The sequence below is a fragment of the Medicago sativa genome, chromosome 4 (genome assembly GCF_051527215.1).
Source record: "Medicago sativa cultivar Bolivia chromosome 4, Bolivia_mono, whole genome shotgun sequence".
NCBI lineage: Eukaryota > Viridiplantae > Streptophyta > Magnoliopsida > Fabales > Fabaceae > Medicago > Medicago sativa.
Window position 1 is genome coordinate 24565082 of NC_140752.1, and position 18500 is coordinate 24583581.

Here is an 18500-nt window from a genome sequence, read left to right on the forward strand (position 1 = left end):
ACGCGTTTTATTTGGCTGCTACGATATTGCTACTACTACTTGCCAAGTCAAATAACATACGTAGGCTAAAAGTCAAAAGCCATGCATAAATCACTTATATTTGTTAATTATTGAACAAATCACTTTCTATCAATTCCATCATAAAGAAATCACTTTCAATCAATCATAATATTGCTAACAACTTCGATATTTTTAAGATAAACACTTATACATTGATAGTTTTTTTTTTGACTTATTAAGTTGTTGGATTTATTTTTTAACAAGATGAAGATGTTGAAAGTTAATAAAACAAAAAAAAAAACGTATATTTAATTAATTATACTAAAGTAGACTATGTACTAAAATCAAAACCAAAGAGCAATCGTTGAATTTTGCCACTCGATAGCTACAATATATTCCTATAATTCCAACAATATCCCTTTCTTTTCTCTATATAAAGCCATAAAATTAACCCATGAAACACAATCCAATTCCATTTCAATATATCAAAAACATTATTCTCTCTTATACATCATTTTTATTTTACACTTTTGATCATCCTAGAATCAAACATTGTGCAAACCAATTCATAAGGCCAAATTGAAGCATAACCATTTTTATTAACCATGATATCTTTTCGTTTGTTTGTAACACTTTTGGTTCCCTTTCTACTTGCCTCTTTTGTTTCTTCTTATTCCATGAATGAAGTTAAACTTTGGTGTAACCAAACACCAAATCCTCAACCTTGTGTGTATTTCTTGAGCAGTAACCCTTCTTACCAACACAAACTCATCAAACAAAAAGTTGATTTCTTCAAACTTTCATTGGAACTTGTTCAAGAAAGAGCACTCAAAGGCCATGCAAACACTCTTTCATTAGGCTCCAAATGTAGTAACTCACGTGAAAAATCAGCTTGGGATGATTGTGTTGAGCTATATGAACAAACCATCCTTAAGCTCAACAAAACCCTAGATACTAAAACAAAGTGTTCTCAAGTTGATGCTCAAACATGGCTAAGCACAGCTCTCACCAACCTTGAGACATGTAAAGCTGGATTCTATGATCTTGGTGTTCAAGATTATATTCTTCCTCTCATGTCCAACAATGTTACTAAATTGCTAAGTAACACTTTGGCTCTTAACAAAGTTCAATATCAAGAACCTAGCTACAAAGATGGGTTCCCAACATGGGTTAGGCCAGGTGATAGAAAGCTACTACAAACTTCGTCTTCTCGACCTAACGTAGTAGTAGCAAAAGACGGGTCCGGGACGTACACAACTGTTAGTGCAGCCGTGAATGCTATACCAAAGAATAACAAAGGTAGGTATGTTATACATGTGAAGGCTGGTGTCTACAATGAACAAGTTGAGATAAAGGCAAAGAATATTATGTTGGTTGGAGATGGTATTGGTAAAACTGTAATCACCGGTAGCAAAAGCGTTGGAGGAGGAACCACAACATTCCGTTCTGCCACTGTTGGTAAGTAGTTACTGCTAAAAAAATTATTTATTGATACAAGTTTGAGATACAATATGAAATGTTGCTTATTATTAAGGTTGCCAAAATCGGGAATTAGCTTCAGGTCGAATGGGACTAGCAAAATCAAAAATCATAAAATTGCAATCAAAATCGAAAGATTTTATTCAACTACTTTTGTATAATCGATATATAGCAAAATCGAAAATCGTAATCAAAATCGATAGATTTTACCAAAACAAAAATAATGTTAAATATATGCTATGAATTTTCTAGCGTCATAAATGACTCAAAGTTTAAAGTCTACAAAATACTTATACATAAATGACTCGAAGCTTAGATGTTAAATATTCTTTAGTAGTCATAATAATACTAAACAACCTAGACAGAACTTGGTCTTTTATGTATTTATAGAACCGGATCACGGGTATAATCCGGGTCGATTGACCTATATAAAAAAAAATTGCAAGAATCATTCAATATTGACCTATATCAAAAAAATTGCAAGAATCATTCAAAATCTTGTAAAATCCTGTGATTTTGCATGGATTTCATGATTTTGTTCCATTTTTTTAATGCGGTTTTACTAGGATCTTGCCTGTTTTGGAATTCTGCAATTTATTTAAATTGTTGAAGGTGAATAAAGTTGCAAAATCCTGAATTTTTGGATTTAAGTCGGGATTTGACAACAATGCTTATTATGTCTTTAATTGTTATATATGTGTGTGTATCTAGATTAAAACATTTTCCTCTTAGTTTTTAACATTAATAGAATACACTCAATGACTAGAAATCTAACGAATATATATTGTCTTTTTGCAGCTGTTGTTGGAGATGGATTTATGGCTCAAGATATCACATTTAGGAACACTGCCGGTGCAAAGAACCATCAAGCTGTTGCATTGCGTTCCGGATCAGACTTGTCTGTATTTTATAGATGTAGTTTTGAAGGTTTTCAAGACACATTATATGTGCATTCAGATAGACAATTCTACAAACAATGTAACATTTATGGTACGGTTGATTTCATATTTGGTAATGCTGCTGCAGTTTTCCAAAATTGTAACATATTTGCAAGAAACCCTCCAAACAAAGTCAACACAATCACTGCACAAGGTAGAACAGATCCTAACCAAAACACTGGCATTTCTATTCACAATTCTAGGGTTACGGCTGCTTCGGATTTGAAACCGGTCCAAAATTCTGTTAAGACTTATCTTGGAAGACCATGGAAGCAATATTCTAGGGCAGTTTTTATGAAGACTTCTCTTGATAGTTTGATTCATCCAGCTGGTTGGTTAGAATGGAGTGGTAATTTTGCATTAAGTACTTTATATTATGGAGAGTATATGAACACTGGTCTTGGTTCTTCCACAAGAAACCGTGTCAAATGGCAAGGTTATCATGTGATAACAAGTGCTTCTGAAGCATCAAAGTTCACTGTATCAAATTTCATTGCTGGAAATGCTTGGTTACCTGCAACCAAAGTGCCATTTACATCTACTCTTTAATTGAGTAGTAGTCCTACTTACACACTTATAATTTATTGATTTAATTGTTGATTGTTTGATTTGTTTCAATATTCATTTTATTCTTTGATAATTGTTTAAGTAATGTACCATTACAACTTGAAATTTATTGTGTATAATTTGTCGGTAGCTTAATTTTTTGTATTTGATTGTTTTGTTGTTAGATTGTAATAATGATCATAAAGATGTTGCTTTGCCTCATTGTAATAATTTTTTGTATTTTAATTTTCTATATTAACACAACTACTCGTCTAATTTAATTCCAATTATGCAAGTTATAGTATTTAGGGTTAAATATGTTTTTGGTCCCTATAAAATTGCGACCTTCTAAGTTTAGTCCTTACTTAATTTTAATAGCTTTTTTAATCCCTACAAAAAAAAATTTACTTATAATTTTAGTCCCTGCTAAAATAAATTTTGTTTAATTATCCTTAAACTCTTAAATTTTTTAACGATTATTTTTATACAAGTTTAGAACACTATGTAAGGTTCATTTACTAAAAACTATAATTTTTTAACATGAAATAAATTAAATATGAATTTTTTAAAACGACAAAAGTTTAAGATATAAGTAACAAAAATATGGACGTAGAAATCAAATTTTTGCGATATTTTTTTCGGATGACCTTTTAATAACGTTCTTAACACGCCTGTAAAAAATTGTTGAAAAACTTAAGAGTTTAAGCATAAATTAAACAAATTTGGATTGAGTAAGGACTAATATTGAGTGCTGAAATTTTTTGTAGGGATTAAAAAAGCTATTAAAATTAAGTAAGGACTAAACTTACAAGGTCACAATTTTGTAGGGACCAAAAACATAATTAACCATAGTATTTATGGTTGACTTAAAAAATAATACACGTGTGTAAGAAGAGGATTGTTTCACACATTTGTGTGTTTCTTTCCGTTATCAGTACTCATTTTGTTATTGTCAAATGCATTGTAAAGTTATTGGATTCGAAACCGAGATTTTGTGAGGAGCACATTCCTAAATCTTAAGTCAAGATTATCTCATAACGAAAACCAAATTCAAGAACTTTAGAGAAGCACACTTCAAATGATTGGTTTACACATCCTGTTAGAAAATTAACTTGTTCGTGAAAACCACTAGTCTTTTTTTTTTTTTTTTTTTAGATTTGGTGGCATTTTTTTACACAAAAATCTCTTATGAAGGGTAGGGAATAAATTGATTAATGATGGGGCATTTCAAATTCTACTAAGTAATCTCTTATTCATTAAGAATATTAACATGTTTCAATATTGTTATTTGATTAAGTAATCTCTTCGAGAATCTGAATTGTATGCCTCAATAAAATTAAATCCTTCGAGGAATTTATAAAAATATCAAGTGAGTCATATAAATATATTGTAACACATCTTTCATATAATTTGAGCCTTTCATGTGCTACTGAACTTAATCAAGTATGAAAAAGTTCTTGAATTCACTTCAGGTGAATATATCTTTAAAGAATATATGTCTCTTAAAAATAAACTATATATATATATATATATATATATATATATATATATATATATATATATATATATATATGTATGAATGTATTTTACCATTCTAATTCCTTTTTCGCGTGAAAAGTCATATATATCCATTTAACTTTACACCTTCAAATGTGCGGACAAGTTCAAAAAAATTCTGCTTTATGAAGCGAGTTTGATTTCATTGAAATTGTCTCTTTCTATTTGTAGATATAATCTTTAATAGACTAAAACTCATGATCCTTATTATTACTTATCACATATGGCGCTATATTATATGCATAAACACGCCAACGTTAACTTGATTTCGGTTCCATCTCATTCCATTTAAATCTTTCATTCATGACATAATTTATCAATATTTCATAAGTTTCAGGTACCTAATTAGTTCTTCTGGAACTGAAAAAAAATCATTTATTTCATAAAGATCTTTTAGAGTTTCTATATCATTGTTTTTGTTATCATTCCTTTAAGTTCCTTTTCTTGTTCGATACTTTTTATATTTGGAATTGATTGATCTACCATGCTTCATGCACGGTTGAGACTCATTTGCATATTAGATTATCCAACAAGGACATCTATTTCATTTGGAGCATTAGCAGCTGATATTTGATTTGTTTAACTTTGCAAATGAGTTATATCTTGAAAATCAAGATGAGACAATAATATTTCCTTTCAAATAATTTATTTGAACTCTGTGTTCACATTTTCAACTGCTTATCATCTCCCCCTAATATTGGGAAAACTAATCCATCAATTGATAATCAGCCTACTGGGCTGTAAATAAGTTGGCTCAGCACAATTAATGATAGATGGAGATTCATATCAAATATATTTTTCCAATATTCTTTCAAGATTTATCCTAGTGCATTATATTGGTGCAACTGTGATATACACAACACATCCAAAATTCACTTGGATGAAAAATATTAGGTTGTTAACCTAAAACCAATGATAGATTAAAGGGAGGACTTGTGTATAGTAATGTGTTGGCTTGATGCAAATCAATCTCAACATACAAGATTACTGATTCCCAAAATATAGTTTATAAGACATGGTCTCATAACCAAACTAGAGTTTATAAGGTATGGTCTCGTAAGTATCAATCATACAATTAACTTTAGACGTCTAAAGAATGGATCTTCAAGTCCATTTTTTATGAGCATATGCTACTAGTTATTCAATATCAATTGACAAATGATACTTATCAAATGGTTTCTGAAAAGTTCAGAAAATACACTCTTAGTCAAATTTGTTGACATAATAATCTCACAAACTTCTGGTTGTAGATATACATGTGATCATTTAGTTGATGCATCGATTTAAATCATATAATATCCAAGTGATTCACATGATCAATGTATTAATTTAAATCACCTTATATAAGTGAGAGACTCATTCTTTTATAAATTGTCAAGTTTCCTTTGGAACTAATAACACACAATAGTTACTAGATTGAAGAATCTTCTGGATCTTGAATATAAATCTATTTTTTTCAACTAGTTTCTGCATCATACTAGATCCGGGATAACCAAATCGGTCTTGCCAACGATTTGTAAACTTCTGATTTACAATAATATGTGCTTTAATTACACTAATAATATGTAAACTTCAGGTTTACAATAATATGTTCTTCCATTGCACTAATATAAGTGTAGTATAAATCAGAGATAAAAATATTTTTTTTTCACTACACTTATTTTCTCCAGAGTATATCTCTTAATATAGAGATATTTAACATTTTTTTTGATATGATATCAATTTAGAATGATATCCTTAAAATGTAATAAATTTCAATGAAATTAGTTTCATATAATGCTCTTCTGGTCATATAATGCATTCTCAGTGCGTAATTCTATTACTCCATATAACAATATATTTGCTCTTCTGGAGCCTTCAATATTTTTATTTATTTTTATACCATTAAATATAATAATAAAATTAGTTTCTTTGTATCACTCATCTAAACATTTTTAGTCTTTTGCATAAGAAATCTTTCATCTACAAACAATATCCAACAAAATATACAAAAATTATTGTACTTCTTAGTGAGTCCAAGTTCATGGGGCAATACTTACATGAAACCTCGAAATAGTATAGATATACTTTTTAGAAAGAATCAATAATACAAATCTGATTTATAGTTATTCTGTAAACTAACTAGATTCCCATTTAAAAACAATATAGTTCGTAAATCTTAATCGTTTCAAAAGTAGCAATAATATCAAATTCATAAACACAATACTTACTATTTCATTAGAAAACAATTATGTGGAGCATTCTACCCAAAGAAAATATATATATATATATATATATATATATATATATATATATATATACGGTGCACAAATTATACGAAACAAATAGTATGGATGATTCAATCTAGAAACAAAGTTTAATTTATCATGTGAGACTTCATATCTTCAATCAATGGCTACTCTTATGTTCAATAACAAATGCGATTTATCTTTCAAAATTTTCTTGATATTATTTTCTCAATTTTTCTACTTCATGAGCACATTCAAGAGGTATAAATAATTTTTTTTTTCTTTAATTCTTTTGATAGAATTTATACTAAGATCAAATAGATCTTATATATTTGAATTGTGGTCAAGAACTCCACAAACCTCTATGAACAATAAGCAAGTAAAATCACAATTTTGCAATCCTTCAAGGATGATATAATATTAAATTTTAGTTCTTCAAGAGCTATATTCCAAATCTTCGTAAACAATGATCAAGAAACTTCTTTATTTGAGCGATCCTTAAAATAAAAAATTAATTCTTCGAGAACATACATTACATTCTCAACGTATAACTTTTCAATCCTTTTTTTTATTTTAAATATTAAAAAGATAAAATAGATCTTATTTTTAACCATAAATCTATCAACGACAACGAAGATCATGATTTTTGTCATCCTTCAAGGATGCTTGATGTTAAATATTTAGTTATTCAAGAACTATATATATCTCAAACCTTCATAAACAATGATAAAAATTTGATTGTTTACAATCCTTCAGGGACAGTTTTTTTATCAGTATATATATTTAGTACTTCAGAAATTATATTACACCTGATCTTCATAATGATCAAGAACAATTCTTTTGCGCAATCATTTCGGGATACTCGATGTTAAATTATTCAAAATTTTATCAAAAAATATAAAAAAATGCTAATGTGTTAACTGAATAAAATTCAATAAGAAAAGTTATTAAAAATATAAATTTAGTAGATGTTAACAAAGATCTAGTTCTTCAAGAACTTCTTCAGGAATTATAATGTTAACAAAGATCTAGTTCTTCAAGAACTCACCACAAACCTTTATCGAGAATAACAAAGGAAAATCTAATATATATTTTTTTTGCAATTTTTTACAAATGCTTGATATTAAATTATTCTCTTTTAGAACTATATCTCAAATCAATAAAAAAAAATATACATTCATTCTTTGAGCAATCCTTCAGGGATGCCTTAATATTAAAAGAAAAATTAGTACTTCGAGAACTATATCATAAAATATCTTCAATATTGTTCGAACTATCCTTCATGGATGATTCGTTGTTGAATTCTTCTAGAATTTAACAAAAATAAAGAAAAAAAATGATAATTATAAGTTAAAGAACTTTTTCGACAAAAATTATGTGCAATATAAAATAAAATTAATAATTGATATGAAGCATGTTCAATATTTTTAAGCTTCATGGGTGCGAAATTAAAACTATCCCTTGCCTAATTATCATAGTCTATACACTGAGAAATTTAAAAGTAGTAGATAATTCAATCAAACAAATTCGAGACAAAATGAGAAATTAAAAACATAGAGATGTAATGAACCATTAGCAAACCTGAATCATTGTCTAGAACCATCAATTGTTCAAATTGCTTCTTTAGATTCTTCAACACTTTTCATTATAACAATTGTGATTAATCTTCTGCTCTTGTTTATGATTATATCATACTCAATCTCATATTGTTAGAGCATCATGCTGATAACGTGTTATGAAATTAGCCTAAAATATTGCAAGATATTGTAAGAGAGAAAATGATAAAGGGAGAACAAGAGAGTATATTGTATTGCATCTCAAGTGTGTCTTTACATTGTAAGTCCTATTTATAGGACACAAATAGGTTGATAAATAACCACTTACAATCCACTTAGTAGTGAAAGTTACAAGGATGTGGAAGGTTAATGGATGGACATTCACTAATAGATATATTCATAATAAAATGATATTTATATCAAATTGGAGGGGAGGGGGGATTAAATCTCGATAATTATTATATAAAATTATAGTAATTTACCACTTATCGGTGTTCGTTTGGTATATAGTAAATTTCTTAAGATGTCCTACTCCTCTCTTCCATCATGCTTACGAGACCACCTCGTTGTAGACTTTGTGAAAACTTGGTTCTGGAAATTGTAGCTTCTTCTTTTCCCCTTTTCCTTTCCTTTTCGTTTTTCATTTCATTTCTTTTAACCTTGTAACAAATATAAAAGTGTCAATCATGTCAAATGTCAAACTAAAAGCGATAACATTTACTTACGCATGCTCTAGATGGGGTAGTAATGTCAATTCATAAATATCATATCAAAATCAAAGCGTCAATAATTGTCCAAAATACCCAAGATAGTACCTATCAGCTTGATTTATAATTAAAAAAAGAACAACTTTACGTGTATTTTACACTAATAACTTAGATTCAATTCAACCATGAGTTTTGATAAATAAAAAAAAAAAGATTAAGTGAGTAAAAAAATTTTGATTTCACTTGCTAACAACTTCTGTCGGTTTAAGATACGGAAATACCATTATCGTTATCGCTAGTCAAAGTACTACTATAAGTCTAGATCGTTAAACAACGAAACTCCCTCTAACTATTAAAACAAAGGGTCATGTTAATTAGTATTTTGAGGTTTTAGTTAAGGAAACACATGAAACAAATTTTGTTTTGAAAATAATTTTTTTTACACTTTTTAATACTTGATTGCATAAGTTTCAAATTTTTTTATTATATTTATTTTCTTAACTAGTGTCGTAGTGACACTAGTTAATATTTTCCTAAAACAAATGATATTTATGACGGTTTCTGATAATTTTTTGAACAATTCTATTGTTTTGATTTTCATGTCAATGTCTATACTTCTTTGTATATCTTTGATATATTTATTTTTGAACAAACCAAAACGAAATGCATATAGGATCATGGTAACAAGAAACTTTATGTAGAAATAATTGAAAAAAATTATGTAGAAAAAAATAACATTTTGTTGTTCCAATGTGTTAAATGCACAATTCCTAAAATAAAATTTTCAAACTTCTTAACAAATGTCATAAATGCACTAACATTTCTCATATATTAACACCGGAAAAACATTCTCCCTAACACGAGACGTACCAAAGAACTTAAATTTTTGGTTGTCTCATAGTTGTTTCAAAAATAATTATTCAAATAATTTGTCATTAAAAAAAGTTATTCAAATAACATACCTCAATTATTAAATGATGTTGTTAAACATGTGCTCATACCCATGCTATTTCATTTAAAAATAAAAATTTATATGATTTTTTTATAATTTTAAAATATTGATCGTACAAATTATAAATATTATTTTTGTAACAAAAAAAAATTATAAATAACATTTTTGGATTTGGTTGACTAACATAATAAGATACATGTAATTTTTTTTACGAATAACATGAATGTATTATTAGCAAAACAAATAAAATAATAAATAACCGTTGAATTTGACTTCAAATTGTGATGCTGTGAAAGCTGAAAATCATATCGCAATTTTCGGAGGCGTGGCGCGATTTTCTTGGCAGAATGGATGGTTTTTATTGAAGGCAAAATCGTGGTGCAATTTTGTGTAGGTGTGACGCGATTTTTGGATAAGGTTTTCGTACCTTCGGTGGTACGCTATAATCGTGGCGTGATTTTCTCAGGCGCGACGCGATTTTTGTCTGTCACTGTGTACTATATAAGCATTTCAACTCATTTTTTGAGAGAGAGCTTGAAAAGAGGAAAACTTGGGAAATCAAAGGAGATAACTTTAGGGTTGAGGGTCTTTGACTAGAGTTCTCTTGTGTTGGGAAACATTGTAAACACCTTGGGTGAGTGAAAATCATTGAGTGTCTTGTTCTTTGGTGAGATTGGGAAAATGGGTAGAAATTAGGTTTGTTCTTTGTGAGCTTGTTGAAGCTAATTTCTTGTAACCTATTTGTATCTCTTTGAGAACTCATTGATAGTGGATTCGAGAGATCAATCTCTACCCAGAGTAGGTAAAGTTGGACCAAACTAGGTAAACATTTCTTGGTGTGTTTGTTTCTCTTCTCTCTTTATCTTTTTGCTTGTGGTTTTAAGCTTTTCACTTTGATTCCTAGATTAGATCTAGGTGTTGTTATTGTTGTTGTTGCTTGTGTTTACTTTTGAAATTGGTTACTACTTTCTTTTGCTCCACACGTCATAGTTTTATTGGTGTGAGTTTTGAGTCCGAATTCACAACAATTGGCGCTCACCGTCGGGCAAAAGAGTGAATTGGTTTAGTGAGTACCATGTGTTCAAAGTGGGATATTGAGAAGTTCACCGGAAGTAACGATTTTGGGTTATGGAAGGTGAAGATGCAAGCGGTGTTGATAAAACAAAAGTGTGAGAAAGCTTTGAAGGGTGAAGGATGGTTGCCGGCCCCCATGACACAAGCGGAGAAGACTGAGGGATGTCGCGAAGGAACCTACCGCGACTTCGATGTGGTCAAAGTTGGAGTCATTGTATATGACCAAATCTTTGGCTCATAGGCAATTCCTTAAGCAACAACTCTACTCATTCAAGATGGTAGAGTCAAAGACCGTAACCGAGCAATTAACAAAGTTCAACAAAATCCTTGATGATTTGGAGAACATTGAGGTGCAACTTGAGGACGAAGATAAAACTATACTCTTGTTGTGTGCTCTACCGAGATCATCTGAATCCTTCAAGGATTCCATGCTCTATGGCAAAGAAGGCACTGCCATCTTGGAAGAAGTTCAAGTGACTTTTAGAACGAAGAAGTTGACCAAGTCCAAGGACTTGAGAGCGGATGAAAACAGTGAAGGCCTAAGTGTTTCAAGAGGGAATGGTAGAGGTAGAGGTAAGCGAGGAAGCTCAAAGAGCGGTAACAAGACAAAGTATAAGTGCTTTAAGTGTCATAAGTTTGGACAGTTCAAGAGGGATTGTCCGGAGGACAATGACAACTCCGTGCAAGTTGTCTCCGAGGAGTATGAGGATGCAGGTGCTTTAGTTGTGTGTTTTTGAGAGGATGAAGAAGGTGAGGTTTCTCACCTTGGTAACAATGCCTTGTAGAGCGGTGCTCGTTTGAAGAGACGTTAAACACTCAACATTAGCCTGGAGAGGCGGTGGGAAAAATACTAGTGATTAATCTTTGAGGTGGAGTTGCAAGGTTAAAGGCATAATGGAAGTACTCATTTGAAAGTTGAGGTGGAGAAAGCTCAGCTTGAGGTGGAGTTATTGACACCGGAATGGTACAACTATGGAGACCTTGGGTCCTAGGCTTTAGTGGTGAGCATGAGAATTCTTCATGTGGACGGAAGACATTCCGGGGTTTGAAGAATGTATGGTGTGACTTGCGTAATTACCTAAAAGACCAAGGGTGATTGAATGCAAGGTGATCTTCAAGGAAGCGGGAGACGTTCCGTGGTTGAAGAGGGTTTGGTGTAGACTTGTAGAACTACCTAAAATCCTAGTGTAGTTGGATGCAAGGATCTTCAAGAGGGCGGAAGACATTCCGAGGGTTGAAGAAGCAAAGGGTTGAAGCTTGTGGAGCTACTTGGTGTAGTTTGATGCAAGGGAAAAGAAAAAGGGGAATGGTGGTTGATGGTTAAATTAACATCACGACCAATTTAACGTCTAGGGGGAGAAATGTTGAATTTGACTTCAAATTGTGATGCTGTGAAAGCTGGAAATCATATCACAATTTTTAGAGGCGTGGCGCGATTTTCTTAGCAGAATGGATGGTTTTTTGCTGAAGGCAACATCGTGGTGCGACTTTGTGCAGGCGTGACGCAATTTCTGGATAAGGTTATCGTACCTTCGGTCGTACTCTATAATCGTGGCGCAATTTTCTCAAGCGCGGCACGATTTTTGTTTGTCACTGTGTACTATATAAGCATTTTAGCTCATTTTTTGAGAGAGAGCTTGAAGAGAGGAAAAGTTGGGAAATCAAAGGAGATAACTTTAGGGTTGAGGGTCTTTGATTAGAGTTATCTTGGGTTGGGAAACATTGTAAATACCTTGAGTGAGTGAAAATCATTGAGTGTCTTGTTCTTTGGTGAGATTGGGAAAATAAGTAAAAATTAGGTTTGTTCTTTGTGAGCTTGTTGAAGCTAATTTCTTGTAACCTATTTGTATCTCTTTGTAAGAACTCATTGATAGTGGATTCGAGAGATCATTCTCTCTTCCAGATTAGTGAAGTAGATAATATAGTCACAAGGAAGGGGGGTTTGAATTGTGACCCTTTTAAAAATTAAACCTGTCACTTAAAATTTTATTCTCAAGTTGAAAACTTGGAATGGTTAAGTTAACTGACAGACTTCAGAACGTTCTGAAGTGTTAGTCTGAAAAACAGTTTAAACAGTTAAGTTAATTAAATGTGTTTGTGTGTGTTGTGTTTACTGAAATTAAAGAGTAAAGAGAAGAGAAGAAGGGCACACAGAAATTTATAGTAGTTCACCCAATGTGGGCTAGTCTACTCCTCACAGTTTTTGTGAGATTTTCCACTATGATGCTTGAGATAACTTCTCAAATCCTGCACCGTACAACTCTGTTCACCTGAACAATTACACAACCTGTATTCTCTAAGCCTCAGCAGGCTTGCACCTTTCTTGCTAAGTTACCTACTTAGACTTTACACCTTTCTACTCAACCTAATACTTTAGTACCCTTAAAGCTAGATGAGACTTTGTTTACAATTTGTATGGAGTTTGTATGGAGTTTGAATGATATAGATCAGACAAAGGATAAATGGAGGAAGAGATTTATCTTTAAAAAGATAAGAGAAATATTGATGTACACTTTGAAGACTTCTTGGAATCTTTGTGATGATCAATGTTTTTGCTAAAGCTTCAAACACTCTTATGTTGTTTTCTTGTATGCTTTGCAAAGGTGTGTGTTATGCTGAGGCCTTGATCTCTTTTTATAGAGTTTCTTGAACCTTTGTAGCCGTTGGAGAGTGTCCACTGGTCTTGTGCCACGTGTCATAGGACCCACCAACTTACACTTGAATTCTGGGCAAAACTGATATACTTCAGAATGTTGTTGTGTTCTTGAGAATACTTCAGAATGTTGTTGTGTTCTTGAGAATTTTCCAGAATATTGTTGTGTTCTTGATGATCTTCATCTGGGTTCATGTGGATTGACGGTCAGATGTGCATCTGGGCTTTTTGCAGATGAATGTCACATGAATTTCTGGGTTGTACTTGAAGATTTGCTTTGTACGACTTCAGAATGTTCCTTGGTCAGATTTTCTTTGCAATCTGCCTAGGAACAAGTGCAGGATCTCATAAAGTGGAGCTGTCACTTTCATTCCATGCTTTAGGGGATTTGGTTTGCTTTGTACAGTACCAACTCCCTTATGTGTCGAAATCTTGTTGAAAAAGATTTGATCTTGCTTTTGTCTTTGCCTTTTTCTTTCCAACAACTATACTGTTCATGTCAGAAAAAGCATGGAGCAGGATCGAACTTTCTGAACTCAGGGGACTTCAGAATGTTCCTTTTTGTTTCACTTAGGATGATTTGTAAGACTTTCATTTGATGTAATCAAATCCTAATAGTGAAACATTTATGAAGTGCAGCTTAGAAAACATCTAGGATGATATTCTTGATGGAATATTCCTGATGTTTTGTACTTCAAATGTTCATAGTCTTGAATGAACATTGAAGATGCCCTCTTTGACTTTAATCAATTAAATGCCTTTATTCCTTGATTGATATTAGTCATTGTACTTTACTGGGCTTTTATTTAAGTCACGTAGACCTTGCATGTTCTTCATTTTGTTCATGAATATCTGGGCTTGGTTCTTGATGTTCATCATGAACAACCTTCTGAACTCTGTCCAACCTTCTGAACTCATTTTAACTTTCTGAACTTTGACTGAGTTCTTAAGTCTTTATGTCCTTTGATTCTTTGTTTCTTGGTATGAATTGAAACTTGTTCCTGTCTTAATTAACCACTCAAGAGCACAAGTTAAATACCAACAAATTAATCAAAGTCCATAATTCCTTAATCATCAAGGTTTGTTATCTTTAAAATTATTTAGGGATTTTGCCTCAACAATCTCCCCCTTTTTGATGATGACAACCTATGATTTAGGATAATGGATTTTGATTATATATATGAGGAGTTTCAGAGCTGAAAAATTTATTTTGATGCTCCCCCTCTTTTTTATAATTCATGCAGTGAGTTTTTAAAAGCTTTATAAAGCTCCCCCTCACTTTTATAATTTATGGCATAAATAAAAACATTCATATTTGAACCAAAATCATATTCATTCTCATTGATATTATGCATTCAGTACAATTTTATGATTCCTATGGTTCAAAAACAAAAAAGAAATTATAAATGCATATGTGATCAAACAAAAGGCAAAAAGGTGAAGTTTTAAGAACTTCAACCAACAAGTTTTGATCACTGACCTACTTAGGGCCTTAACCTAGAAACTTAAAGACATAATTATAATTATCCTAAAGCGTCTCCCCTTTTTGTCATCTACAAAAAGTTAAGGAGGTACAAGACAAGACCAGAGAACTAAGGGGTGGAATCCCCAGAGTCAGAAGAGGGCTCAGAGTCAAATACACTAGGATCTTCAAAAATAGGAGGGTCCATGGCAAGACCAGGAGCTTGAACATCAACTGTCCATTTAGCTATCACACAAGCAATCTTATGAGTCTTAGTGGAGACCCTAAGAGCCCTGGCAGCCATTTTCTCAGCTCTGGATGGTTTAGCAGAGGGAGCAGGAGCAGATGCTTCAACCTTTTCCTTAGAAGGACCATCTTTGGTGACAAAAGTATCCAAAGATTCAAAGAGGTCAGGAATGTTTGGCAGTTTGCTAGTGTTTTTGTTTGTGACTGGTGGTGGAGAAAGTGCCACATTTGGAGTGGGCAGAGGAGAAACAAAAAACTTTCCAACTTCTGATTCCATGGTGGAAGTGGAGAAATTAAGATTCTGATTTTGAGGAGTTTGTTGAGCCATGAGCTGGACTTCAGCAGAAGGTAGTGATCCTGATGCTTGAGGAATGGGGTCAACAGACATTTCATTATCTTGAGGCAGATTTGGTTCAGCAGTTGCATTTGTCTGAACATTCTGAACTATGATTGCAGGATTTTCTTGAAGTTCCTGAATCATTTCCTGAGTCTCCTGAAGCACTTCTTCATTGTTATCAGGCTGTGCATCTTGGTACACATTCAAATCAGAGCTGGGATCTTCCACATTCAGATCAAAACCAGCTTGATTTTCTTCTTGCTCAATCTCTTGAGAGTCCATGTTATCATGTCCCTCACTCATCCTTTGAGAGACAAGAATTTCAGCCACATCATGCATGTCTTGGTCATCTTCCTGAGGTGCTTCTTCAAGATCATCAGCAACTTTCTGAGCTGTTTTCTCAGTATTTTCTTCAACTCTATCAACTTTCTGAAGTTGATCAGCATGTGAAGCAGTAACATTCTGAACTGCAGCAACAATGGTTGAATCATTTTTCTGAGGTTCTTCTCCAGGGTTTGTAGCAATCTTGGATGCTTCTTGAGTCGACTCTTCTCCTTTCTCATGAGAGACAATTCCATCTTGGATCTCCCTTTGACCAGCAACTTCATCTTCCTTCAGAGATTCCTTAACATTCTGATCTTCTGCATGCTGTCTGAGAATGTTCTTTGCACATTCTGCAACTCCTTGGAAGAGACTAACAACTGGGGGTTCATCTTCCTTTGGAGGAGAATCAGCCATGTCATCATCAGAGGCTTCATTTTCTTCTTTCCTATGAATACTTGACAAGTTCCTGACTTTTTCAAGTTTTCTCTTCTTTGTTACCTTAACCTTCTGATCTGAGTGCCTTTTCACAGATCCAGTAGTTTCTGAGGCTGTAGGAGTTGGCATGTTTGAGGTGGTTATGTGAAGTTGAGCTAGAGTCTTTGAGGTGAATCTCATGAAGGTGTAGTCACCTTCTTCTCCTTCAAGATCAACTTTAGCAGCTCTAAGAATGGGGGTGATATGCATACCATAAGCAAGGGCAGCATTTGATTGTTTAGGATTCATACATGAGTCTATCATGTGTTGAAGAATGATATAGCAGAGATTCAACTTCTTCTTTGTGATTAGGTGATACATGATGCAGAGATCTGTGTCTGTGACTGATTCAAAAGTACCACTCCTTGGAAGCAGGGTGTGCCTAATCATGTTGTGTAAAATCTTTGGGACATCTCTTAGATTGGTGGAGTTGAAAGGGTGGTCAGGTTTGGTGTACTCAACTATGAGTTTGCTACGACTGACTTTCATCTTATCAAACCAGGAAGGAAAGAAGAGTTCATTACCTTCATTAGGGATTCTCAAAGCTTTTGAGAGGAATTCCTTGGTAATCTTGATTTCTACTCCCTTGACAGTGGTGATGAGCATCTTTTCTTTCTTCTTATCCTTGATTCTCATTGAGCTATAGAATTCTCTTACTAAATCTTCAAAGGTGAGGTCTTGGAGGGACACAAAGTGGGTCCATTCTTGAGAATCAGTGTATTCTCGTAGGTTCCAGTTTTTCTTCTTAAGATCAGCAAAGTCAAAATATTTTGATTTGCTTACTGGTCTTTGAGATTGTTTTGCTTCCTTCTCAGCCTTCATCAAGGATGCAATCAGTTTAACATCCTTTCCTTTTCCATGCTTGGGAGGGTCAGCTTCCTTCTCTTCTTCTTCTTCAGATGAAGTGGAATTCTTTTCTGAAGGTTCAGATGCTGGAGGAGTCTCAATCACTTGAGTCTTTCCTTTCTTCTTCTTAGACTCAGCTTTTGAAGCCTTCATGAACTCAGAGAGAGTTTCGTCACTATCATCCTTTTCTACGGAGTCTGTGAGATCTACGTGAGAAACCGTTTTGGTTTTGGAGGATGAGGATCCAGACATAATCCTTGAGGATTTTCTAGTTGCCTTAGGTTTAATAACCTTCTTCTTGGTCTTAAGTTTGGATGATTTGGTGTTTTTGGAGGGTTCAGTGATTGGGATAATTTCGTCTGGAAGAATGGTGTGGACAGGGGTTTCGTTCAGAGGTGATGAGTTTGATTCAGCAGCGGTTTGAGATGGTGGTTGAGAACGAGCAACAGGGGTTGAGTCATCTTCAGACAATGGAGATGTTGTTTTGGTTCGAGCCATGAAGACAAAGACAAAAAATTTTAGGTTTTGAAGAGAGAGGGAAAGAAAGAAATGAGAAATTTTTGAAGTGAGGAGTTAGTGAAAGGAGTAGTTAGATATATAGAAGTGAACGTGTGAGAAGGGAGAAGTGAAAGAGGTTTGATGATGGCAGTTTTTATGGGGAAAGAGGAAAAGAAAACGGTACAGAGAGGAGAGAGAAAAAGTAGCCGTTAAAGGAGGGAAGTAGAAAAGGTGTAGTTGACCTTTTTACCATTGCCTAATGGTTAAAAACCAAATGAGGCTTCTTTTAGGTTAGCATTAAATGCTAGAGATATGGAAGGATCCTAAAAGAAGTAAATAATCATTTTATAAATGAATTATTTAATTTATCATGAATGTCAGTTCTGAACCTTTTTATCAGATGCGAACATTCTGAACTTGGTTGAACATTCTGAACTTTGCAAACATTCTGATCTTAGTTGAACCTTCTGATTTTGGATCAGAGAGCATCAAGGGGGTTGATCTATGGCCCTTAGTGTTTACAGTGATCAACCTTTGTTGGGGTTTTTCATGATTAACAATTTTTCTTTAATAAAATTGAATCTATCCTCAACTAATGGTTTTGTAAAAATGTCAGCTAGTTG

The 18500-nt window shown here is 33.0% G+C and overlaps 2 protein-coding genes across 2 annotated transcripts; one reads left to right on the plus strand and one right to left on the minus strand.

Moving 5' to 3' along the window:
• The first annotated feature begins 463 nt into the window (after nucleotides 1–463).
• On the plus strand, nucleotides 464–3191 carry LOC146927193 (pectinesterase 2-like). Its single transcript, XM_085700534.1, has 2 exons — nucleotides 464–1458; nucleotides 2278–3191. Exons 1-2 carry the CDS (start codon nucleotides 606–608, stop codon nucleotides 2964–2966), a joined length of 1542 nt encoding a protein of 513 aa, XP_085556660.1. The 5' UTR covers nucleotides 464–605; the 3' UTR covers nucleotides 2967–3191.
• Nucleotides 3192–15282: 12091 nt separating this feature from the next.
• Nucleotides 15283–17877, minus strand: LOC146927194 (uncharacterized). Its single transcript, XM_085707030.1, has one exon. The coding sequence runs from the start codon at nucleotides 17875–17877 to the stop codon at nucleotides 15283–15285; it is 2595 nt and encodes an 864-aa protein (XP_085563156.1).
• Between the last annotated feature and the right edge of the window lie 623 nt (nucleotides 17878–18500).

Excerpts from the sequence above, each read along its gene's own strand:
- LOC146927193 (XM_085700534.1), top strand. The coding sequence starts at position 606 with ATGATATCTTTTCGTTTGTTTGTAACACTTTTGGTTCCCTTTCTACTT. Across the intron at positions 1,459-2,277 it reads ATTCCGTTCTGCCACTGTTG|CTGTTGTTGGAGATGGATTT; the intron begins GTAAGTAGTTAC and ends GTCTTTTTGCAG.
- LOC146927194 (XM_085707030.1), bottom strand. The coding sequence starts at position 17,877 with ATGGCTCGAACCAAAACAACATCTCCATTGTCTGAAGATGACTCAACC.